This window comes from Siphateles boraxobius, unplaced genomic scaffold, assembly GCF_051911475.1.
Source record: "Siphateles boraxobius isolate OS27281-9 unplaced genomic scaffold, OSU_SipBor_1 56, whole genome shotgun sequence".
NCBI lineage: Eukaryota > Metazoa > Chordata > Actinopteri > Cypriniformes > Leuciscidae > Siphateles > Siphateles boraxobius.
Window position 1 is genome coordinate 11,826,920 of NW_027509182.1, and position 27,431 is coordinate 11,854,350.

The following is a 27,431-nucleotide window of genomic DNA, read 5'->3' on the forward strand; positions in this document are numbered from 1 at the left end:
GAGTGCATCAGCAACTCTGGGAACTGTTTCCTGGAGCATTTCCTTCTGGTAGGGGATCCCCATTCAAACGCTTTATCAGGTTTGAGCAACATGTCATGTGATTCTGCAGAGTGGTGATTGGAGAAGACATTTGCTGTTATGATTGTGCCTGATGAGGTTGTGCGCATCGAAAAGAGTAGGGGACCCAGTACTGAACCTTGATGCACACCCAAGACATCAAGCATATAAAACACATTTTTAAATGTTCACGATGTTCTATTTTAAATGGTTGCTTTTTCCCACTGCTAGTTAATACATTTTCATTTTACAAGTCATATTGGACTTGTCCAAAAACAAATACATTAAAAAGAAACATATTTAATTCCTTAACTTTTTAGTAAAATGGGTCTCAGAATTTCTGATCATAATGGTGAAAAAACTACTGTAATGATGCATTTATTGTATATAATTCACTATGCAAGTATTATATTAAGCTTAGTGTGAGGGAAGTATTTTTTATTGTCAGTGAATGCTATATTCATATAAACGTAAAACACCAGCAATTTACTTTTTATTTTTTTTCTACAAAAGGTATCCATATAGTATCCAACAGATACTTCAACAACAAATGGCTTAAGTCATTTTACAAACCTTCATGACATTTATCCTTTGACTGGACATAGGAAGCAAGTGTAGGAATATTTACCCACTTCCCGATCAAAACACTAGAAAACAGGCCTGGCTTCAGACAAAGCTAAAGAAACATACTTGATTCAAACGTCATATTGAGCAGTGCTTTGGAATACGGGCACCTATGACCTTATAAATGTGCAACAGAAATCACAAAGACGAGTGCAGTGTTAGCAAACACCTAAAAACTGCAATAGCCAAGTAAAGAACAGACAGTCTGCTCACAATCCAAAAGCAAGGGAAAAAAAAGTAAAATAAAAATAACATACAAGGGGGAAAGCAGCTCCATTTCAACGATATTGAACCAGCTACAGAACCAATGATTAAAAAATGAAAGAAAAAAATGTGAGGGTAAAAATGCTTTTTGGTTTCACAGTTAAAGTTTAATGCACTGCATGCATGATGCTAACAATGGCATGGGACTGAGAGAACATTAAAAAAAATGCCCAGAAAGATTCAGTTCAGCTTTCTGATGAACATTAATTATTAAAAAAAAAAAATCAAAAGCTAAATCTAACACGCTATCTACAAAATGAAATAAAACAAAAACAGGTTTAAAAGCACTTCTCCCTATCTCCGGTATCGGCCCCTCTCTTTTTCCCTCTCACGATCTCGAATTCGCTCTCGTTCGCGATCACGTTCTCTGCCACGCTCTCGTTCTCGGTCGCGCCGCCCGTCCCGGGGCCGGTCTCGCTCTCTCTGCCGGTCACGCTCGCGCGGGCGACTCCTGCGTCCGCTCACCACGGCCTGTGTTCGTCTCAGGAAATCGTCCACACGCATATCGTAGTCATGCTGCCAAACAAAAGTTTAAAAGTACGAGTAAGCAAAAACGTAACATAAAAAAACACACACCGGCTCAGTTCCAAAACCTAGTGAGCTAGTCTAGCAAGTAGACCCAACACTCAGAGACTGGCTTGGGTAGTGTTGGGTTGCTAGGAGGAATTCCCACTACTTTGGAACACGGCTGGGCGATATCGATAATTTATATCTAGATATTATAAAAAATTTTGATATTTAATATTATGGGTGCTAAACTCAGAAAGATATGAACTGTTTTTGTAAATATTACTCAATATATACAGTCCATATAAGTGTATGATTCAAACTTTTCCCATGTTCTAGTGTTAAAAAAAAACACTTTTTTTTTTTTTTTTACAAAACTTGGGTGCCAAATCAATATGTATTGCGATTCTCCAAGTATTGTGATAGTATCGATTTGGCATTATGCGCCACTGACCAATTTAAACGCCTCTGATTGGTCATTGCATTCAGCACTCAACAGAAATGTCTGTGATTGCTAACAATGCTCAACACTGTTAAAAGGATCAAAGGTTTCTATTAACAACGCGTTTAACAGAGTGTGAAGCGTTTGAAAGCAGCTGCCATACGAACAATGTTATAAATATAAATACATTATTGTGATAAAACACAATATTTCCTAAATTCTATATCGTCAGCAAAAAAATATCACAATCAAATCGCTAATATTCGAAGTATCGCCCAGCCCTAGGTAGTTTTCGAGCCGCTTTAAGTGGCTAAACTTTACCAAACTGGAGGCGAAAGAGCGAACAACCCTCTTTTCCCTGAAGCGGGCATCATGGGGCATGGGATGGTGTCCGGAGTAAGGAGGGTGGGCCTGCGGTGGAGGAGGATGATGATGATGCTGGTAGTACGGGTGCTGGGGGGGGTGCTCCATACCAGGGTACGGGGCCTTTAGGAAAGAGAGAGAGAGAAAAAAAAAGTGTCAGAATTAAAAAAAAATGGATGACCAGAACAACAGATTCAGAAAACCCAGGGAATACAGTCAATCTTACCATCCCCTGCCATGGTGGTGGAGGCCCGATGTTGTGGTGGAATTCTCTCATGTAGTCATTGTAGGACTAGAAATAAGAAAATGAGTGTTAATAAGGTTTTTATGTTCATTGATTTTTCAACCAAAGTTGAGCTTAATGGCTTTTTAACGAGCATTCCTGGTGTCACTGTGCATAAAGTGCATGTTATTACCCCTCCAGCAAAATAATAAAAAACAACTGTCTTCATAATCTTACAAATATATAATACCTCCACCTTTGAAACTAAATTACTTTTTCGCTAAGGCATGAATCCCTCTCTTATTTTTCAACTCCACAGCTTCATTTTGGTGTGTAATGCCGACTTCTTCCAATCCAAAGATATCCCAAAGGACAAAATAAAGTCTCTAAGGGTACGTTTACATGTCAACGATATGCTTAAAACGGAGGAGTTTTTCCTTTGGGGATCGTTTTGACAATTGTGTCGTCTGTACGCGGAAAACTCATTCACACAGATCCGTGAAAACGACTAACAACGCTGTATTCTGCTGCCAGGCCAGAAGATGGCGATGAAACACTATAGCCTGAACTCGTAATACACATGTGCATGACATCATCGTCTTCAGAAATTCGCGTTTTTGTGGTTTGCACGGAGACCGTTTACAAAAACTTGCACTTTGAAACCGGGTTTCAAAAGTTCGCATTTTCAGGCACCCGAAACACCGGTCGTGTAAACGAACAACCAAAACGCATAAAAAGTTAAGTTTTTAGTTGAAACCGGTGTTGTGTAAACTGTTCCTTACACACATTTTTTCAGTTTCATCAAAATTTTGCTCTACAGGAAATTTGATCAATAAACGGGTTGTGAATGGCATTTCATGTTAACTTAAAAGTCAAGAAAACAAACTTACTCCGTTGAGAAACACATCTCTCCTAACACCAGTGAAGCGCCTGCGAAGAGATTTTACATGAAGTTATAATACATATAGACTTTAAAAATGCAGGATAATGAGGGAAAGACGAGACCAACCTGTCCACAGGCTGATTGCGAGGGTCTTGCATAAAACCTAAACGGACAGCGAAAGTGAGACAGATTTCACCAACGACAGAAAAACAGCACAAACAATGAAACCAAGTCACAAATTGACAATTTGATTTAAAAAAAAAAAGCTACAACAATCTAAAATAAATAAATAAATAAAAAGAGCAAGGTTCAGGGTGCAGTTCAGATGCCATAGTTTCACCTACGGTACAAGTCACTCGATAAAGAGCCGTAACAAGGGTAGAATAAAAACACGCTCTTTCAGAAACCGTGGGACAGAGGCAGAGGAAACATGAGCTCGACACAGTGCAGATATTGACCTGGTCTCTGGGGGAATTCTGGAGTGTAATCAATCCTGGGCCGCTTCCGGTTGTGCATGTCATATTCTTCAGGACGACGCCTACGTAAATCAGGTACATTAATGTGAAAGATGGCACTGATTTAAGAAAACAGACAGACATGAAGCACACAGTCAACAACACTTTTCTTTCAGTTAACAGTGTATGTGCACAGGATTACATATTTTAGCCGATTTCTTTCTCACTGTACAATTTCATTTTAGTTAATGATAAAATACTTGGTGAGCAACTCAATTAATTCTTAAACTGCATGACATCAAGTAAAACACGTCTGTAAGCAAGTGCTGTACATTCACACAAACCTAGGATACAATCTTTTTTTTTGCATATTAACATCTTATTGTCCTGGATAAAACAATAGTCTGGGTTCAATACAATCTACTCTCAGCATTTGTGGAAAAATGTTGATTAGAGCTGGATCACAATTGATCAACTAGTTGGCTAGTTCATCTAGATTTTTGTTATTTAAATGGTTTAATTTTTGATATTTGTAGCACACTGTTGTGTTTTTACAAAATGGCATCAAGTTAAAAAAACATCAAGACCACTGCATTCTTCCATTACTGACTGATTTTAAAGTTATACTTCTTACAAACAATCCAAAATATTATGTCTGATTGAGGTCAGGTGAAAGTTAGAGCTCATTTAAAAAAGAAATTAAAAAAATCATGGCTACAGTAAGATGTTTAGAAACGACAATAAACATTAAAATGCAGTTTCAAGAGTAAGGACCCACTAGAGTGTGATGGAAATGCTTAGTGAACCAGATGTAATTTTCAGCATCGTGTGCATGTAAAGCAGTAACTTTTGCATGACGGATGCAAGAACACCAAAAAAGGTAATCAACACAATGCCACCAATGCTGTAGCCAGAGCTGAACCCAGAACAATCCTTTAATACTATGGCCACATTGATGTGTTTTTCAATGCTCAATCCTCAGCAGAGCTCTACGTTGTGAGTATTTCACTGCCTTCAAATGTGAAATCTTTTTGCACACCCATGCAAGTGAAATCAGACACCCAAATCAACTCGTGAACACAAATAACACCATCAGAATAAACCTACCAATGCATCTCACCCAATTGGAAAATTGTTTTATGGAGCCTTTGGCTGCCTTTCGTTGTCTTCCATTCAACTCAACAGAGAAACAACAAAACATTGGGACATTTGCAGAGGATGCATTGTGCTTGCATTCTGGATATGTGTATGACCATACTTTGTTTTGGTCAGATAGGATGAGTTTCACAAATTGTCTCCAAACCCTGTTCTGTTGTGCTCCATCTACCTGTTTTTTAATGCAAAAACACTGTGCTGAGTCATTTTACTATTATTTAAGTAATTTGAATAAGCTTTTCATTTAAATTCTACTTACATTTTTAGTCCTTGCTTATGTGCTTTAGTCATTTTTAGTCCTTTGCTTATGTGCTTTAGTCATTTTTAGTCCTTTGCTTATGTGCTTTAGTCATTTTTAGTCCTTTGCTTATGTGCTTTAGTCATTTTTAGTCCTTTGCTTATGTGCTTTAGTCATTTTTAGTCCTTTCCTTATGTGCTTTAGTCATTTTTAGTCCTTTCCTTATGTGCTTTAGTCATTTTTAGTCCTTTGCTTATGTGCTTTAGTCATTTTTAGTCCTTTCCTTATGTGCTTTAGTCATTTTTAGTCCTTTCCTTATGTGCTTTAGTCATTTTTAGTCCTTTCGTTATGTGCTTTAGTCATTTGTATTAGTTTTCACCATTTAGGCTTTATTTTTTATTTCAGCTTTAGTTTTGATTTTATCTCCAGTTAGTAACTTAAGTGCTTCAACTTTACACGGAAATAAGAAATCCTGACATGACAACTAACTGAAATACGTATAATCTCTATATTTTATGTCAGCTTCATTTCAATTAACAAAAAACAAAGTGCATTTCTCTGTTGACTTTGGAAATAAAACAACAAAAAGCAGCCAATGACATCCAAATAGCAATGAATGTCAATAAAGTGTGATTAATATATTTGAGTGCTTCATTATTAAATGCATGTTAATGACTAATTTAAGTTATGATAAAATTTTTCCAATACATCTTTGGATACCAGTTGTTGATCGGTCAAAGCTGATACTATTTCGTACTGCCTATCACTTGACAAAGATATCAGATAGTTTGCTTATAAACGTATAAAACCATCCAAGTATAAATGTATAGAAGTTAGCATTAATGTTACAGTCCTGGACTTTAACAGTGTAACAGTAGAGCCCTGCTCAGAATTGTATAAAGCTTTCGTTGTGTGTCCTGAAGCCAAAAAAAACCCACATGCCTTCAACTGTGCCATGAGGGACTGTTAAACACTTTTGATAGTCTTTCTAGAAAGACTGTTCCTAAACTCTACTCGAACACATACTCAATAAATAGGTGAGTATTATAGTATACTATTATAGTAGTATAGCTGAGCACTTCCCTTAGTGAAAATGTCATTCTAACAAATGGTGAGAAACCCAATGTCAAAAACAACAGTATCTACAGTGGAGAACAATAAAATCTGGTTGAGAGTGTGACATACCGCATTCTTGTAGTTTTGTGACTGCTAACGTTGGCAAATACTTTTAAAGAGTAAAAGTTCATATAAAAGTCCATCTTATGCTTTAACACATTTTAAATGGGAGGGCCTGGTAAAGCAGAAGAAGGGGGAGTGATAAGGAGTGGTGCAGTCCATTGCAAAGCAAACCAAAAAGACCAAGAGAAGATCCAGACATCTGGAAATAACCCTTCTCTTGGGATACTCAGTCCATGGAGGGCTCAGAGATACACAGAAGAAGGGAAGGGTGGAGGCATCATCATTTTACACCATCTTTAGTCCAAACCGCCTACCTACCACCAGCTGGAACATCCCATCGATTGGGAGGAAGGGGCTTTTTTGTAACAAAGAGGGTGGGGAAAGGGGAGGGACGTGTACACATGTAATGCATCCAAATTGGAGTCCATCGGTTGGGGCTTTGGCCAGACAACGTGTAAATTGACAAACTTCCTCATAACGTTTGTCTGGAGAAAGTAAGGATGCGTTTAAGTCCTTTTTGGGGCCTTTCTTTGAGCACTGTGGTATGGAACAGAGTTCATGTAAAGCAGTGCTCTATAGGGACAGTCCCTGGTGCGATTCGAGTCCATATGCACTGCAAACGGGACGACTACTCACTCCAGCAGCTTTGAAGAAGAACATGCTCTTTTTTTGCCCTCCCTCCCTGTCTCTCCCTCTCTGTTTTCATGCTCTCCTTCACTGTTTGACGCTACACCCCCGCACACTTCAACTATCTATATTCTCAAGCACACACCGGAGCTTTTTCTGGACAGGAAAACCATCAAAGAAGTCCCAAAATATGCTCCTCTTGAAAGCTTTTTTTAAACAACGACTGCTTTCTGCCCCTCAAATCGATGTGCCATCTTCTCTTTAATTATTAAGGCTCCTTTTAAAAGAGTCCCATATTTGACTGGCTCTATCCCCCATGGACACTCCTGCAAGAAAAGGCTTTGGGAACAAATTTAAACACAGTCTCATCTACAGACAGAAACAGACCTCAATGCTACAACTAAAAAGTTAACTAGACCATTCTTAGGCTTAAGTTGTTAACAGGCATATCAGGTCAATCGTTACACCATTTCAGCTCCCATTAACCTTCAAAAGTAACAATAGCACGCAGGATTTATGCTGTGACTTTCCCACAAAAGCCGCAGCCGGTCCGGTCTGCTCTGGTCAGCTTGGTTCGTTGCTCTTCTCTGACCCTCGCTCAAGTGACGATGAAGACGAAGGTGGAAAAATAACAAACACACTTGTTCCCTTCGCATCAGGTGACAGGGACACAAGTGCGCACTATCAGTCCAAAGAACATTTCTAACCTTCCCACGTCCCGAGGGACGGGCTCTCTGTGGGGTAGTCGGCCCCGAGATCGAGGCTCTGAGTGCATCCTCCTCTTGTGGCGCATTTTGTGAATGACCTGATACAAGTCAATGCTCTCATCAGGTGGGAAGAGCATGCACAGCTGTGTCCCGCAGTCTGGTTCGATCTCCTGCAGTCGGCCGTTTGCAGAGGTCCAAGGGATCATGCGGGACAGTGAAAAGAAAAGAACGTTAACGTTTTGTTTTTATGAACAAGCTAACCAGTTTTGTGCATATTCCTTGGCATCTACGAGGCTAAAGAGTAGGGGTGTCACAATATATCACAATACAAAAATGCAATAATATGTATCGTGGATAGTGACAATATACATTGTGTATTGTTCACCCAAAATTAAAACTACGGTGTGTGAAAAAATTAAACTTCACAGAGCTTTAGTGTCAGTCCTACATTAAACTATGTAATACCAGGCAGAGTCTAATGGATATTACATTATGTCGTTTTAAAACAATGTACGGTCGAAGGTCTTTTGAATACTCGGGGGCCCAGGAATGGAATAAGCTGCCTCTAGATATAAAGTGTATGTTAAATATGGTTGGGTTTTAGTATAAAAGGCTAAAAGTTGGCTATTTGATAAGTTGTTTTAGTGATTCATTTGTATTCATGTTTTTGGGTGGATGTTTAAGTATGATAATGTGTGTTCTTATTGTACCGTTGTAAGTATAATCAGTATACTATGCAGTGCCAGGATAACCTGTCTCTTTTTGTGTTTTGCTTTACATCAAGTTTTGCTTTACATCAAGTTTTGCTTTACATCAAGGACCACAACGGAAACAAGTTTTTTGTTAAAATTTGTGTTATCCTTGACAAATGAGTGTATTTTCCACTATTATTTTGTCTAATAAATCAAATCAAATCAAAAACTGCTATATATAGTAGTTTTTGATTTGTAGTTCTGATTACTGCAATGCTGCTCTAGCTGGACTTCCATCATGCGTTACTGAACCTCTACAAATGATCCAGAATGATGCAGCCCGCCTTGTCTTCAACGACCCCAAAAGGGCTCACGTCACTCCTCTGTTCATCTCACTGCATTGGCTACCACTCGCATCAAATTCAAAGCTTTGACGCTTGCTTACAGATCTACCACAGACTCAGCTCCGTCCTACTTTCACTCCCTACTACAAGTCTACGTCCCTACCAGAAGCCTACGATCGGCCAAGGAGCGACGGCTCGTGGTGCCATCACAGCGAGGCACTAAATCACTCTCCAGAACATTCTCATTCACGGTTGCATGCTGGTGGAATGATCTCCACACCCTCGTCCGTAATGCAGAATCCCTGACAGCATTCAAAAGACAACTGAAAACTCATCTCTTCCGTGAGTACTTAACATAAAAAAAAAAAAAAAAAAAATCTTCTCTTTTAAATCTTTCCTTCCCTTTTAAATCTTCCCTTGTCTGGCTTTTGCTACTCTGAGCAATGCCTGAACTTTGTATTTTGAGCACTTCTTGCGTCGTTCTTCCCTCTTCACGATGACTCGCTTGCTTTAGTCCTCAGATGTAAGTCGCTTTGGATAAAAGCGTCTACTAAATGTAAATGTATATAATGTTAAATATAATGTATACTGCTGCAATGGGGGAATATTTGTAGGCTCTGATAATGCCAAATGTCTGATGTTACCAGTAAAAAGTGGCCTACATTATTTTAAATATATCTAGTCAGTGAAAGAGTGCAAGCTTTTTAATCTAAAATAATTATGTATTTTCAGCTTCAGAATTATGAATATTGCTATTCTTGTGTCTCTATTGTCCTGTGCATTGGGTTTCCAGCACCAAGTCCAAGCCTGGTCATTTACACACACAATGTAATACCAAATTTAGCAATTTAATCAACAGCACATTTATTGTTAACCTTTTATCATATATTTTGGAGTATCGCAATAATATTGTATCGTGACATGAGTGTATCGTTACACCCCTACTAAAGACCAAATGGAGTGAGAGGCTAGTGAGAAATCAACAGGAAATCAAAATTGTGTTCTTAGTGCATGTTAGTGTTTGGTCTCATCAATAAGGATGGCACATATATAGCGTTAGTTACACCTTTGATTTCCCTCTATGTTTGTTTAGAGTCTGTAGTGCTTGGAAAATTGAAAAAATTGTTTTAAAAAAAGAAAAAAGAGAGAAAAGACAGACGCATCATATCTTTTAAATTTCCCCCCTCAATTTTCATAATTACAGACCAATAGCTTCATGTCATTACTTCCTGACAGCTTTACATTCACACATTGTTTTGCTGGATTAGGTTATAAATTTGAAATTTACAGCCATTTAAATCTAATATGCGTGTATCTTTTTTTCTGGAAACTTAACTTCAATATTTTTCTGAAAAAAAGGGGGGGGAAATGCTGCGAAAAATGGATCCCTTGTGGTATAACATCCTCTTCTTACAATCCAATCAATGGATACAAATGGATAAAACCAAGTAAAAGGATTTAAAGATATTTCGGTAACGCTTCATTTTACAGTCCTGTTCCCCATGTACATACTATGTACTTATTATAGTAATTACAATACCTGAATAATAACTAGATACTAACCCTGAAGCTACCCCTAAACCTAACCTTAACCCATGTACTTACCTTATATTACCCACTACTTTCTTAGGTAAGTACACTGTAAGTACACGCAAGTTAACGTACTGTAAAATGAAGCGTGTCCGAAATTTCATGATAATACGGCTAACCTGTCCATCACGTCCAATCTTCACAGGCTTGTGCTCATTCCACGGGTTGGAGAGGTGAGCAGTTTTTGTGAAAGGTAATTCCCGCCTTTAAACAAAGAAATCAAACCTCAATAGCTCAACTGTAAACTAATAACAAACAAGCCATATGGGATATTGTTTTCTCATGGTTTAATACCTGCAAATCCAGTCAATTTTGAAGACTCCTCCAAGCATCTTGGCATTCATGCCTGCGGGCAGAACCCAATGAATGGGAGAACCTCCATGATGAGACTCAGACGAGAGTCGAGCAAAACCTGAAACACAAACACACATCCTGAAGTGAACCTGCATTAAGCCACTTCATATGAGTTTCCATTCACTCAGGTAAAGGATAAATGTGGATTTAATGAATATGGTTGTCCCTTGAGCAAGCAACCAGAAATTATGGACGGACTAAAATTGTGCCATTTTACAAGATAATGATATTATTAAGGCCATGACACACCGAGCCGACGGTTGGCCCAGTTTTTGCAGTGTGTTTCCGAACTGTCGGCACTAGTTGGACATCGTCTGGGGTATTTTGAGCGATTGAGCATGTTGAATCAGCATCCATTGACAGAGAGAGAGAGAGAGCGCGAGCGAGCGATCACTCTGATTTGCTGATCAGCTTAGCGAACGAGTTAGTGCACAAGAATTAAAGCAAAAGTGATGAAAACCAGCAAAAAAGTCAAGACAGCACCGCCAGAAAGCAGTTCTGATTCTATGTCATCTTTCCAGAGCATGCCAATGCACATATATTTTCACAACAACATGAGTTTATTTTGGATGTACAGCAGATCTAGAAGAAAATAGCATCATAGTCCATCTTAAGTCAGTTCATTGATGGCTAATTTTTGTTGTAAAAAAGTTCTTAATTCAGTTCATTTATCTATACAGCCGCTCTGGAGAAAACAGTGATGTCATCGTCCAGCTGAGTTCAATTATCATATAATGGTGCCAATGCAGGCAGATCAATAATATTGTTGAATATTAACATGCATAACCCGCATGCACAAAAGAATGACGCAGCACGCTGACATATGGAAGTAAACAGAGAACCTAAAAAGTAAGCATTTATTGATAGTGTGATCTGCCGCGGGCGCCAGCGAATTTATGCACAGGCAATATAAAAAACAAAGACAAGGATATGAAAAAAAAATAGTTTTTAGCATTATGATATGGGCCCTCATGTTTGCTTGTATATAGAGCTGTCACTGTAATAATTATGAGCTCCGACACATCACTGTCCTTTCACAACTGTCTTGATAACATTGGGATGTAAAATCTTCGAAGTGACTCCCATGAGCGTTGAATGTTGCTGTTGAATGGCGTAAAATTTGCATGAATTCTGATATGATTGCGAAACATCTGCCCTGTATCGAATTTAGCACCACATATGGAAGTGGCCCAAATCAGAATTGAAAAGATCAGATTCCACGTGGTTTGTGCCATTCACACTGTCATTACAAAAACAGTGTCACATATGATTTTTTTTGGTTTTTGTTTGATTTGTGCCACATTTACCTTCGGTCTGAATATATCACTAGTTTGGTTTCCCTTTTAAAATGACGAATATAGACTGCTAATACAGACAGTTATTTCCTTATACGCAGGCGGAGAACACACATGCTAGTTGACATTCACCTGTAGTCATTTTGGCGTGTTCAAGCGCAACTTTTTGGCCCGAGGACAGTCGACACGAGGCAACAACAGTCAGCTTTTGTCAGCTAGGTGTGTCACTTCTTTTATGTGTCAAGCATCAATGCTGTTGTTCATAATCAAAACGTTTATGGCAGTCCACAGAACTGTGCAGTGATTTTTTTAAAAGAATTCAAGTGTTATTGGCACTCTGAGGTTACAAGTCACTCTTAAATCATAGCAAATCATGTGCTCTTATTCTTTGAATTGCTGCTTATGGGTTTATTGTCCATTTATGTTTGGTATTCCTTACGGCAGTTTTTCTTTTTAAGACATACCTTGAAACTTTCCACTCTCCCTAACTGAAAAGATCAGCACAACACTTCGAGCAGCGCGAAAAGCAGCGTTTAGTTTTTTCTCGTTGACTGGCAGAGTGGACCACACACCCTGTGAAGAGAGAAAGCACGCCATGTTAACTGGGTTAAGCTTCCAATAAACTCTTAAATCAAACTGTTAACAGTGCTGTGAGTGGCAAACCTTTGCTTTAGCTAGGGAAACATTCTCATGGTTGTTGCTCTTAATAAGAAAAAACCTGGCCTCTCTCAGGATATACTTCAGCTTGCTGGTTTGATCTTTAAAAAAAAAAAGAGACAAAAGCGGAGAAAAGCATATTATGAAACTGGTCACAAAATGGAGTAACACTAGTCAGTACACGGCTGCAGCAACACCAAAAAATGAAAATAATTGACAAAGAACTTTAATAGTAGTTAGTCAACTCTTTCCACAGAGAACATGTGTCAAGAGGCATCACATTTCAGTAGTAAAGCAACAAAAAAACAATTTGTGTGACAAAAAAAGATAAAGGCAAGTTGCCTGAAGCAAATTTTAGATCGGTCATGAGCATATAGTTTCGTGTTAACAAAATGCTAAATTTGAAAGAATGGATGCTGTTAATAATGCTCGACTAGAGGTACAGGTCAACACGTAGGTCAGAAGTTTAGAGGCTCTACAAACTGATTACGTTTGTCTCCACATTTTCCCCCAAGTTTTGACATTGCAGGTACAAGAAATAGGGGCACATTTAAAAATATGTAACTCCATATCTGCTAAATAAAGGTTCTTCAACCAGGGAGTCCAATTAATGTTTGATCACAAATAATTTTTTGTTAAATAAAACATGGGTTAAAAATATATAATTGTCACATGCTAAGCACCCTCAAAGAATGCAACAGCACCCTCAGTTGAAACTGTACTAATATCATATTGGCAAACGAAAGTGGTTCAAGGGATCACAAAACTCATGGTTCGGATCATATTATGTTTTTTGATTCACTTAATTTTACCAGCCGGCGGTGTGAATAATGTCTTCAACATGTGAGTTGGATGAAGATCAGACCACATTTTATAAGTAATCAATTTAACAATCTAGGTACATTTAAATGGGTTCACAAACTCTGAAACTCGCAACAAAAAACAAAAAAAAACCAGGATTCACTGCTTGAAAAAATATTACTGCTAGAGATTACAGACATGACAATACAATTAAATACGCAAACATCATCTGAATGTGAGTGTGATGTTCTTACCCTTCCTCACAGCTCTGACAGAAGAGGACAGTTTTTCCTGTTTCTTTTCAGATCCTAAAAGTCAGAGAGACAGCAGGATTTAACATTCAGCACAAAATGCAGACAGAAACCGCAGGCGGTCAATGATTTTGACTGGTCCTACACAGATCATGAAACATGCCAATGCTGCACAACTGGATTTAAAGGGAAACTTGGCAACTCTCGCTGATTTTCACTTTTGTTGTTGCATGTTTTCTCAGCGAGCTCCCCCTACAGCTGTGAGGCGTATATTTCACAACACTGTCGTAAAAAAACTCACTTGTGGCCCCCCCCCCCCCCCCCCTCTCTACCGCTGCTCATGTGCATTTGTTATTATCAGAGCCGGCCAACTTTATCGTGTGGAGCTTGTCTACCGAGGTGGGTAATACATCATACACATTGAGGGCGGTGTGTGTGTGTTTATGTCGAATTGCCGTAAAGCAGTTCGTGTTTCTCACGAGACTTCCTATTCCCAACTTACCGGGACGTTAGTCCCCATGTTGCAAGGTTGGTTTTCCGCCTGGGAACGTTGGGGGGAGCGGGGAAAGTCACCATTTTCACCGGAACAGATTATTATTAAACCATGCAAATGATTTCTAAACAGTTTTCTTAAGTTGAAATAGTTGCCAAGTTCCCCTTTAAAGATTAAGATTCATTCCCACAAGGTTTACATCATGGTATATGATTGAGCGACAAAATCTAGTTGTTAGAAATTCAGACTATTTCAGGTTGCCATCAGGTGTGTAAAAATATAATCAGAAGGATTCAGCTATCTGTAATCTGACCTGCTCCACCAAAGATTGTCAATTTATACTTCAGCCAATCAACAATTAAAGCTCTGATACACTTCAAGCTAAAATCAAAAAACGAACTGGTGTGACAATTTCTAACAAAATCAGGACAAAAAAAAAAGTATGTTTGGAGCTTGCTTTTGGTTCACTCCGACTGGTATGGTACTTCTTTGATATGGAAATCTTCTCTGGTTAATTTCTTCTGTTCAGTCTGTCAAGGTCAGATGCGAGTGAAAACCTGAACACAGTGGAGAACTGCTTTATAGTAGAAAGCAATTCTAATCCGTTTTTCATGTTTAATACGGCAAAACGGTTGGCTTTAAACCAGGTCTCAAACTCAGTCCCTTGAGGGCCAATGTCCAGCACTGTTTAACTCCAACACCAATAAAACACACCTGAATCAGCTAATCAATGCGTTCATGGTTACTAGAAACTTCCAGGCAGATGTTTTGGAGGTAAACTCTGCATAACAGTGGCCCTCAAGGAAATCGATTGTAGAAAGTGAGATATAAACATGGCGCGACTTGAGCTTGGGCAAAAATCCACATTGCTATGATCAGATGCTTTCTTGACTACAGTTTCATGGTTGTTATTTTTGGTTTCATTTACGGTTTTCATTTGTTGTCATCTTTGTTGTGTTTGTTTTTGTTATTGAGAGGAAAGCATGCAGGACATACTCATCTAAACACTGCTCTGAGAAGCCTGGGCAGCGTCGGGATGTTCACTAATTGTATATTTCTCAGGTACTTCAAAGAAATTTGCTGTGAGTACTTTGGGGCCATCATAATCCCATTTTTGTCTAAATCTTACCATTACAACAACGGTTAAGTATTTATTACTGCTCTAAGGAACAGATTATTACTATTAAATGGCTCTCTGAAAATTTTAAACATTTAAACTGCAGGATTGACGGCTGTCCCAGTTGATCAATTGGGGTTTCTTGCATAATTTATCCCTAATAATGTAGCCATGTAAAAAGTAGGGGTGTTGAAAATAGTTTCTACGATGGATCGCGATCCGGACGATTCTGCATCGATGCAGTAACAGACTATGATTGATTATAACCTACTGGTATTTCTCTGATGTCATTCATATGTGCATCTCGCGCTAGCGTAAAATGGCAGGGGAAGACAAAACACAAAAGCGAGTTTAAAAAAAAATGCACCCACTGGTTTAACATTTACTGCGTGCATGCGTGTGTGTGTGTGTGTGCGAGCATTATTGTAACTTTAGTACACTACTTGACAGTTTTATCCGATTTTAGTATGTACTAGTGTTTATTAGTTCTAAATGCTCCGGTTGTCTGCTGTGTTCAGAGTTAAGTTTTGTTTGATGTTTGCTACATTCAGGAAGTGTACTTTCTCTGAGCAGATAATAGTAAAGTACTTTTATCTTAAAAGTTTTTTATCTCATTAAAAGTAACGAAAACACAGCCATTTGGAGTAATATAGAAAATAATAATTTTAATTGATTTGAATCATGAGGCCAGTGCCGATTCACACCCCTAGTAAAAAGCGGGACAACATACAGACAAGTTGGTCCTTATCACAAAATAAATCCCTTGAGGGTGACCACCCTGTTGTGCCTTATTTTACAATAATGACGAGCTGACTGTACATTACCCATTACATAATCCATTTTATACTTAATTTTTCTTTTTCTTTGAAAGCCACCAGAGCAGATGCAAGTTCTACTGCTGCTTAAACCCAAATAGCGACTAAACCTAATCTGAAATCTTTTTGACTTTTAACAGTTTTATTAGTATTATTACTGCCATAACTATTAATGTTGTTATTGAGCGGTTAAGGGATTATTTAATACCTGTATAGGATTCTGAAGCTGAACCTCCACTTCTATCAAAAACGATTGGTGATATCCCTCTAGAGTGCTTCTTGGCTTTGCTTTCCTCATCTGAACAGTAAATGGGAGAACATGGTCCCTTATGTTAGAATATCAAGGATTATTGGAGATCTATTGGGCTCCGATTTCTAGTCAAATAGTTTTTTTGTCCTTTGATGAACACAGCCAGGTAGCGACCAGGAAGCTTAACATGAGATTGACCAATCACAGGTAAGAAAACAAGTGGCAAGGCAAGCTGGAAATGTAATATTTTTGGGGGACCTCTTTAATGAACAGGTCTGCTCCGAAACCCAGTAAACTGCCAACCTAGGCAAAACGGTGGGCATCATAAAGGCACTCGCGATTTGAAGGTGACTGCAAATTTTTTTTGCCTCGAAATACCTAATTTTGGCCAAACTATTTGGTAGCACTGCATGAATGCTTCACAGACAAAGAAACAGCAACAGTCGGGTTACGGAAGTAAAATCGACATTTAATTTCTCCGTGGGGAAATTGATTTTTAACGATAACTTATAAACCTTTAAATACAGACCTACTGTGAGCTACGATGTTGTAAATAGATCAGTATTTTAATTTTGCCGATTTCTGTGCCACCCTTAAGTGTTTGAATGGCCACCCGTGAAAAAAATACTATGTCAAGTAGGGCTGCACAATATATCGAAATTATCGAAATATCGCAAATGTATATATCGCGAAATGCATATCGCAACAGCTTGCAATAACTGGGGTCATGAATAAAAGACAGAGAAAATCACTCACTGCTCTTGGCTGAATAACTTTTGTAGCTTTAATAAGAATCAGTATATATTTCATTCATACAGTATAAAACTAAGCAGTGTTTTATTTATCTGAATTGATTATTCAGTTTCTGGTGTAAATAAACCTAATGTAGGATAAGCTGAAACCCTAAAGCCTGTGATTTACACTGATGTTAAAATAACACTTCTTATGATACTGTAAAACACTGATTTTCACTTTCAGAAGTTGCATGGATGTTTTCTTGTCAAAAAAAGAATGTGAAAGTTATATAATTTAACTATATTTTAAAGATAATTTAAGTTTATTTTACACACTTTAAGCATTATCGTATCGCATATCGAACATCGCATCATTTAATGAGTTAGCGCATATCGCACTTTTCTTTAATATCGTGCGGCCCTAATGTCAAGCCAACATTGGGATTTAAATGGATCACTTGGTTATGGTGTTTTCCATTTCTGAGCCTGAAAGCAGGTAGTCATATTGAACCAGAAATATTCCCTTAAAGGAGATCTATTATGACCCTTTTCACAAGATGTTATATAAGTCTCTGTGAAGTTTTAGCACAAAAAATTTGCCCCTGTGTGAACAAAAAACGTTTTCGTATGTGTGTCCCTTTAAATGCAAATGAGCTGCTGTTCCCAGCCCCCTTTCCAGAAGGCTCATACTTTGGTAACAACAAAACCGGAGAATGTCAATCAGCCAAAATGTCAGAAATTGTCAGTAGCGGTGTTAAGCCTTACATGTTCGAACAGGAGTCGGAAACTGATAAAGAGACTCAGGAAGAAGTTACAACTTTTAGAAAGCAACTGGCTCACTCAGGGCGGGATCTATACTAATAGGGCACATCGTCACCAGTCATGGGCGTGGCTTACGTAATGGCATGTTCACACCAAAAGTGAAGTGAAAATTCGCATCACGCAACTCGCTTTAGATTATTCGCGGGATGTTTCTTTTTTTTTTCGCGTCACTCGCGCCAATGAAAATATTGAGTGATTAGGAGTGTCACGCACATCAACAACAACATTTCTTTCTGACATTTTTTCCGTCATCAACCATGTGGAGATAACTACTCTTGCCGCCCTGTACCTGTTGTGGAACTCTGAAACGCAGAGGTGTCTGGGTTCACAGCATCATCCAGAGATGCACATACACACTCACACAACTTGAATTTGAATTTCACCATCTACTCCAGGAACTGCGCCTGGACGACAGCCGCTTCCAGCGCTACTTGAGGATGACAGATGCCCAGTAGGGCTGTCACTTTTTATTTGATATTCGAATATGCATTCGAACATGACGTGACATATCCGTATTCGAACTATAAATAAACTATCCGGTTTTTAAAGTGCTATGTTTAGCGCATTTTTTACAGTCTATGATTAGACCGTTTTTTGTTTTTTATTATTGTTTGCCATCTCATCCAGGAGTGGGCGCTCTAAACGTATTGTAGCGTAAGCCCATGACCAAATCAAGCGAATAATAGCCTCCCTGTTTTGAAAATGGAAGATAACGCACAGAACGACAGCCCGAGCGGAGAATTACGACCTCAACTCATCTAAAAAGTCGAGTCTGGAAATATTTTGGGTGCTACAGCTACACCGTATACCACTTCTCTCAACATTGACGCGCAAATCTGTGTGTGCCAGGCACGTGTGCGCGCACTGAGCGCGTGTTCACCGCGGGGAACCTCACCAATAAAAAGAGAGCCGCACTTGACCCAGATCAAGTTGATCAAATTGGTGTTTCTAGCAAACAATATTAAGAAATGAATTGAAATAAGAAATACGGCTAGGCTATAGGCCTTACTCCTGCTGTTTAAGCCGTCACGTTATTGTTTGTGCTGTGCTGTTCCGATGCATTTTTTTTCCATGTAGCTTAGTGGCACTTTATATAGATTAAATTGATAACCTGCTGTTTAAAACATTAAGTCAAAAAAATGTTTTCAGACAGGCCTGAGTCCTGTTTATGGCTGTCAGACTGTTAATAAATTTGTGATTGAATCTCCGTTACGGTGGGGTTTTTTTGGAGGGAGGGCGGACGGGATCTCGTAGAAATTCGAATATATTCGAATACATTACTTGATATTCGATAACCGTTCGAATTTGATTTTTCTCAAAAGTGACAGGCCTAATGCCCAGCGCACGGACTTATCAAAGAGATGTTAACAGCCGATTGGCTTGCGCGACAACGCATCATGCGAATTTTACGCTCAAGTTGAAATTTTTTAACTTAAGTGGAAGACGCGAATATCAACAACCAGCGTCATTCGCGCCACCCGGTGTAAATTCACGTCTTTGCATTGACTTTGTATGTAATCTAATCGCGCAAATAATTTCATTCGCGTTTGGTGTGAACACAGCATAAGAGCAGGGGGAAACTGAAACAGTTTGTTTGGAGAGACTGTTTATGATTTATGGGGATTGTAAAAAAAAAGTGGATTTTTACCACTATAGGCTGGTTGTTTACACGTGTTCAAACACCTTCTAAAATGTAACATTTCCCTTTAACATTTCAAAACAGTCAGATTTTGATTAGAATGCTTCTAGGAAGCGGTCTATGTAGACTGAGGCGGCTGACTAGGGTTTGCAACAGAGGATTTTGCAACCTACCAGAGAACATCAACAACATGAGCATGGGGATTATGATTGGCACATCTCAAATTGTGAGAATTCTACACAAAAGACGTTTTTTCCTAATAACCTAACCAGCCTGCAAACTTCAGTAGCTCATACCTGACGCTTCTGAGCCCGAGGCTGAATGTACAGACTCTCCCTCCGAGAAGGACACGGACTCAGACTGGGAATCACTGGCCTCACTGCGAGTGTCGTAGTCATTCGGTTCATTTCCCTCCTGTGGATCCTCTTCCTCCAGTTCATACTCGTCGTCGTCTTCCTCCTCTTCTTCATCCCCTTCCTCCTCCTCCACTTCCTTCTCTTCCCCTTCCTCCTGCATGACTCCTTCTTCGACATCAGAACAGTTTCCTTCAGAGGAAGCCACAGAGCTGCCAGTCACATATTCTTCTGAGTGAGGCTCTTCCTCTCTGGAGGAGCGACTTGTTCTGCCTGTACTGTCCTCACTTGTCCTCCGCATCTTCTGAAAACAAGTGCATGCATTACACACCCTGCTTGCTATGCAACAAATATGATTGATGATTCGTTATAAAAATTTAACTTGAATGCGTTTTAACTTTTAACTGCAACATGCCCATTTGTATGAGTAACTATTAGGACTGCACGATATTGAAGAAAAATGCAATATGCGATAACTCATTAAATAATGCAATATGTGATACGATAATGCTTAAAGTGTGTAAAATAAACTTGAATTATCTTTAAAATATATTTAAAATGATATAACATACTATGTGTTTCACATTCTTTTTGTGACAAGAAAACATCCTTATAACTTCTGAAAGTGAACAAGTAGTAAGTGTTATTTTTACATCAGTGTAAACCACTGGGTTTAGGGTTTCAGGAAGGCCTACATCAGGTTAATTTAACAACATAAACTGAAAAATCAAAAGTAAAATTAAAACACGGCTTAGTTTTCACTATGAATTAAATATATTATACTGATTCTTATTAAAGCTACAAAAGTTATTCAGCCAAGAGCAGTGATTGGTTTTCTCTTTGTCTTTGTCAATCCGTTCAAATAAGCATATCGCAATACATACATTTGTGATATTTCGATATATTGTGCAGCCCTAGTAACTATGGCACAGTTAGACACTTAAATGATGGTAAAAATGAAGTTAAAGAACCACAAAAAAGCAAATACAAATCTGAGTATGTCTGATGTAACATGTCTGCGATCAGATGGTGTGTGTCGCAAGTTTGAGCACACGTAGCTTGTACGTGCAAATCTCAAACATGAACAACCTCAGTCCCAATCACTTAACAGTACTAGACTCGGTCAAACTTAGGGTTGGGAACTGAGAATCTGTCCTTATCTAGAATCAGTAGTGTTTTCTGAAAAATACAGCAACCCTGCGAAATTCCGGACCATTTCTGGTCCGATGTGTGGGCAAAGCAATGGGAGCAGCCTATCCTTGAATAGCGACGTCTCACCTCATGAATATTAATATAGTAGTGAATGCACTGAAAAGCCCTCACACTACTCATATAGGCTACGCTTTGCGTCAGATATATTGCAGAGAGAGACAGAGTAGAGCTGCATGATTCATCTTTAAAAGTTCCCTCTCAATTCAAACACCCACGTGATCTTATTCCTAAATAGCAACGATTCTCATTTGTCTATTAAACCCTTGACAAAATCACACCGGTACACTCAGATCTTTGTTTGCGCTGTCGCTGATCCAGAGAAAGCAGATGTCACGTATAAGTATGAAACCGCTTCACAAACAGTGTTTTCAACCACACAGTATCATTACTAGTAATATTCAAAGGATCACAGAAGTACTAAAAGTGTTTAGTTCGGATATAAACACTGATGTCTACGGTATCGACCAAAAATAGAGTAAATCACCTTTTGAAACTTGCTTCAAATAACGATTGTATCGATTAAATCATTTTGCCACCAGGTGGCGACAAGTGACTATTAAAATAATAGTCATTGAATCATTCATTTAAGAGGTTTGTTCAAAAACGCTGAATCATCCAGTAATGAGTCTTTATGAATCAATCATTCAAACCGATTTTAAACATTTTCTGTTTCACCTGTCTGGATCTTACATGTCTGTTCAAGCGTCTTCTAGCCCTTCTGAGAGGGTTTTCTCCACTGCTGGAGATACAGAGAGATCCCGAAATCTCCCAGACAAAGCAGAAATGTTGATTTTCCTTCAGAAAAATTGTTAATTACGTTTGCAAATGCTACTAAATAATATGTTGAATTTGTTGACATTAACAGTCTATTAAACTCTTTTGACAAGTATAAGGAATAAACACAAAAAGGAATGTTTGAGTTGAGTATTGTGCATTTTTCCTTACTATTTTTTATTAGTTGTTTCAATTTTAATGGAACCTAATCGTAAGGCGGATCCGGAAAATTTATTATTTTCCCAATAATAATAAGATTCCCAATAGCCGCGTTTCCACTGACGGGCCAAAAGCGCGTGCCAGGACCAGTCGCGGTTTCACTGTCACTTCAGGGGCTTGATCAGGCCTCATCTGGGCTTCCTCAGGGCCAACGGCCAGTGTTTTCTGGCCCGTCGATTTCTTGGGCCAAAGCGGGCCAACTCGGGCTTGAGGAGAGGTTACTAACAGAGGCGGAGTTTACCCGAGTCTGATTCTGTCAGCATTAAAGACTTTTAAAATAATTTACCTCAAAACTCACTTTCATGTTTGAATGCCTTCTGTTTGTGATCCGATGTGGATTCTGATTAGGGCTGCAACAACTAATCGATAAAATCGATTATAAATCGATTATGAAAATCGTTGTCAACGAATGTCATTATCGATTAGTTGGTCTGCTTACGTCACGGGGAGCGTTTACTGGTACGCACACACACGCAAGGTCTCTCTCCCTCAGGCGCTCTGCCGAGCGCGCGCGCTACACGGTTTGGAGCAGTCTCTTATGTCTCGCATGCGCGCTCTTGCTTGCGCGCTCTAGATTTCATTTCGGGAGTTTGAATTTATTCGCGGGCATCAGGGAGCCGCAATCAATATGCGGGAGACTCCCGGGACTTCCGGGATCTTGGGATGTCTGTATTTTGTCTCGAGCATCAGGTTGCGCAATCAGTTCGCTCGCAACGTAAGTGATGGATTAAAATAGCGCTACCGCAGAAATAGGTTAAATTAAAACGGTCTTTACAAAGCGAAGCACTAAATATAAAGGCAGTTAATAACAGCAGTAGTAAAATATTGTTTTTTAGTCACTGTACTCAGTGGTTTTCAGCGAATGCTTGTGCACTAATGCATAATTTCTCCTGTCCTTTACTCAAGCCTGTTAGCTTGCTGGGTAACGTTACCTCCATTCCGTTCTCTTTTTATAGCATTTGTCTACTAAGTTTTAATTGTTTTTCAAACGCGATCTACTGCGGCTCTACATTCACACAATTGTTTTCAGTCTTTCTATATTTATTTAATCAATTTATCCTTATATTATTCTTTTATATATTATATATTATATATATTATATTCTTTATCCTTATATTCCTTATATATAATTAATTTTAAATAAAAATTAAATGAATTATATATTTTAGATGTTTTTAGTTTGTTTTTAGTTCAGATATTCACATCTGAACAACATGTCTGTGTAAATTTGTTTTAACAAAAATTGTGTTAAAACATAATATGTTGGATATCATTTTTTTAACAATAATCATGTTTGTCAACTTGCCATCAGCAATTATCATTAAAAACAATGCAAATATTGATATTAGTAAAACTCAATGTGTGGCTTTTGCACTTTTTAAAGTACACTTTTACACATAAATACCCTGATTTACGGTTTTATTTAGTTATAAAAAAAAATCTAATTTAATTTCTATCCGATTAATCGATTAATCGAAAAAATAATCGTCCGATTAATCGATTATCAAAATAATCGTTAGTTGCAGCCCTAATTCTGATCACCGTATAAGGTAGAAATATTTATACCCGATGCAAAAGGCTATGCACGCTAACCATGAACTTTACCATGAACGCTTGAAGAAATCAGACAAATCATAATGGCTATCACAATCATGTTTTTATTTGATCACAATCATGTCTCTTTATACCGGAATACCATAAAATAAAGCAACTTTTTTTTCGGGAGCTTCCTCTGTTTCTCCGACTGAAAATATAACTAGCCTACTGGGAGAGAGTGCTAAAGCTCCTCAGGTCGTATTTTAGGTGACATTTTTGTAGAAATTATCATTCTTTCTAAATGTGATGTAAATATGTCCTGTAACTACCAAATAAACAAAAACGGCCTTAACTGAATAAGTGTGTCCTCTTTCTTTTGTGAAATAGACCTAGCGGTTAGGGTTGGACCGATAGACCATGCCATCGTGATGGCTGACAGACATAATAATAATAATAATTTAATAATTTGTTACATTTATATAGCGCTTTTTCTGGGACCTCAAAGCGCTTTACATAGAAGGGGGAATCTCCTCAACCACCACCAATATCACGATGTTGAGCCGTCTGACGTCAAATTGGTGGACATCGCCCAACCCTACTAACGGTAAACCACTTTATTTCTGTGTGACTAATGTGCAATTTTGACACAAATTAATTCATTCTGATCAATGTATCACTTTTTAACTGTAAACCTGTGGTAAAACATCGATGCTTGGGTTTTAAATATTCAAGTAAACAACAAAAATGCCAGCAAACGGTCGCTTTTATCATGTTTGTTTTGCGATCACACCGTTTCCAGTGATTTCTTTATTTCTAGTTTTCTGAGAAAACTTCCATTTGTTGATGAAAAGATGATATAGTGCGTGACGTTGTTCCAGAGAGGCGTGTGTTAGTGAATCGCTGCAGAGCTTCTGGCCCGACAGTGGAAACGCAGCAGATTTTGGGCCCGGTGCTACAGGCCCGAGGCTATTGGCCCGGCACGGCCCGTTTAAAGCCCTGGCTCGCACTGTTCCGACAGTGGAAACGCGGCTAATGAGTCCCAACCCTAGTCAAACTACATTTAAAAGCTCACCAGAGACAGGTGTCATGCCGCTCTGAGTGGTTTTGCACTAACAGAAACTTCTTGGTCCAACATTGGGGCTGATTTCATGGAGTTTGTTCATATAGACCCCATTCTGTTTGCCATTTGTTATTAATATAGGAATGAATAATTGGTTTTAGATCCATCTTAATGCAAAAACCATCCTCTCTCACCTCTGTCAGTTCAGGCAGCAGGGGTTTGATTCGTCTCTGGGAGTCTCTGCTGCGGGACAGGCCTTTTTCACTATATCCTTTAGGAAGATCAGCCCGGGATCCTCTTCCAGTATGGTTCTTTCTGTCATCATAGATGTCTTCTGGTGCGTGTCTTCCTCTGGGATTGCTCGTCTTTTTGCTGTTTGATCCAGAAGAAGTGGCAGCTCTCTTTAGTTGCTGTCTGGTAGTGTGTCCTGAGGCTCTGAGACGCTTTGCATCCTGGCTGTCTCCTCGTTCGTGCTTTCTTTTAGACCCTGAGGCATATGGTAAATGAGCAATTAATGTGCTAACAGAGCCAGACATATAAATTTAGCATGAAACGGAAATTGCAGTAGTGCTTTGTTCCATATTGTGGTGAGATGGCTTTATGAGAAACAAAAAATGTGGGGCGGGACTTAATATTGTCCATAGGGAATTGATGGCATTTTTGGGGTTTGCTATTGGTCGATCTCATGCGAGTGACAGGTTGTCCCGCCCTCGCCCCAGTTAACATCAGAGATGTTGTTGCAAGAAGGAAGTTATTTTAATTAAAGATTTCAAGGAAAATGAGTTTAGAAAAAAATATTGATGTGCACAGATAAATAATTTATACAAAACAGGAATGGTCCATTTTGATTTTAAGGTGTCTTGAACTATAAACAGTACAGCTCAATGTGAATATTTTGGATTGATAATACAGTACCTAAACAAACCTGAACACTTGCAAAATGACTTTGCTTACAAGTATGAATAGCCTAGTTTGTCAAAATTGGATGCAGTAGGAATAAAATCTGATCCGATCAATGCTTTATTGCATGTCAACCCAAGTACCTTTTTTCTCATTAACATCATGTTCACTCTCAGGGTTGTAAAGCTCATCATCCTGGTCAGGAGCATCAGTCAAAATGTCTTCTAGCACATTTAACGTTAATTCCCCATCTGGAAATACAAGCACACAAATGTTGCATTTTGGTTTTAAGTATATTTGGCATGTCACTGGCACCAACATGAAACACATTACAATTTAGTACTAAATACAATAGGTTCGTCACTACATATTACATAAAACAATAATAATATCAATTCAAATTAATTCAGCATAAAAGTCTTGAAGGTGTTCGTGTAAAATGTGCAAACACTGTAATTCTGCATCCATTGTGAGACATCAGATATTGAAGTTACATAATATGCGTTTTACATAATGTATTAAACATCATATATTAATTTTTGATAACCGCAAATATGGCATATACATCAAATAAATAAAATAGATGTTTCTGTCTAAAACGAGGCTATATTCATATAAACAAAAATCCACCATGATACGTTAGCATCATGCTAAGCTAATAATCGCTGTTATGATTACTCAACAAATGTATATCAATGTCTAGGAAGATTGCGGGTGAATTTAACTAAAAACTTAATTAACATCCAACAGCTAATAGTTTATATAATTTGAATTAAAAACACATATGACGGTTTTTGTTTAAAAAAAATCTGGTTAGGCTACATGTAAAAAAAAAAATCTGTAGCTACCTTTCTCATCTCTCCTGTCGACAGACATTTTCAGCCCGCCGTGGATTAAACAAGCTTTAAAGTGCCCACTTCTCTCTCTCTTTCTCCCTCTAGATTTGTTCTTAATAATTCAGTTAATTCGTCGATATTTTAGAAAATGTGACACACCATTAAATGTTTTGCGCTTTGAGCGTGTTTGTCTGCTTTAAAATGGCGGATCTCTTCCTCCCGCATCGCAGTGTGAATGAGGGTTGCCAAATATTCGGGTTATCACGCCTTTGCTATGTGCATCACTGTCTCAGTATGGCAAGCAGTATTGCATTTATTCAATCCCATGATATGAATTCTTGACATCAACAAATGAATTGCTTGCCCTTTTGTCCAAAGTTTCTGGTCTGATATTTGTAATTTTATTGCAGAAAAAATTTAGAAAGATTTCAAGTTGTTTTGGAAGGATGTTCTTTTTGGCCTTTATGACCTCAACAGAACTAAGACTAGGCCTAATGAAACTTTCATTATAAATCTCATTATTCTCTTGGCAAAATTTTACATTCATAAATGTAAGTTTGCGCAGTCCAAAACATCTTTTATTGCTTTTAACAATGAGATCAAGCAATATGTCAAAACGATTAAGTATTCTCTTAATCAAAAAGCAACAAAAACTGTGAATGTATGTAAACAATTTGATATCTTTTTGTAAATCCGTAGGCCTACTTCCCCTGGCAAAATGAGATGATGTGTGTCTTTTGTTTATGTTTTGTTTATGTTAAAACACCCGCTGAAAACTGCACAATGTATTATTTCTATAATGGAGATGAACGTTCCTGTAAACTGTGCAATTGTTGAAAAAAAAAAAAAAAAAAGAAAAGAATTGCTACTTGTAAAAATGTTTCCGGTTAAATAAAGTTTGATGACAAGTGTATGAGTAGGCAATTAGCTACCAAAAGTACAGCACTGATGTGAAAACTACGT

At 38.3% G+C, this 27,431-nt stretch overlaps 1 protein-coding gene across 4 annotated transcripts; it reads right to left on the bottom strand.

Moving 5' to 3' along the window:
* Positions 1–537: 537 nt before the first annotated feature.
* Positions 538–26,757, bottom strand: ythdc1 (YTH N6-methyladenosine RNA binding protein C1). 4 transcript variants are annotated; one of them, XM_077206800.1, is made up of 16 exons: positions 26,481–26,757; positions 25,776–25,883; positions 24,927–25,219; positions 19,875–20,235; positions 13,712–13,765; positions 12,663–12,757; positions 12,464–12,572; positions 10,645–10,762; positions 10,470–10,554; positions 7,725–7,894; positions 3,822–3,901; positions 3,490–3,526; positions 3,371–3,410; positions 2,484–2,549; positions 2,216–2,380; positions 538–1,461 (listed from the first exon to the last, which is right to left on the bottom strand). In XM_077206800.1, exons 1-16 carry the CDS (start codon positions 26,506–26,508, stop codon positions 1,240–1,242), a joined length of 2,031 nt encoding a protein of 676 aa, XP_077062915.1. In that variant the 5' UTR covers positions 26,509–26,757; the 3' UTR covers positions 538–1,239. The 4 variants fall into 4 exon arrangements, with proteins under 4 accessions (XP_077062915.1, XP_077062916.1, XP_077062917.1 ...); XM_077206801.1 differs by having other exon boundaries at positions 19,875–20,232; positions 26,481–26,705; XM_077206802.1 differs by having other exon boundaries at positions 2,243–2,380; positions 26,481–26,705.
* Positions 26,758–27,431: the final 674 nt, after the last annotated feature.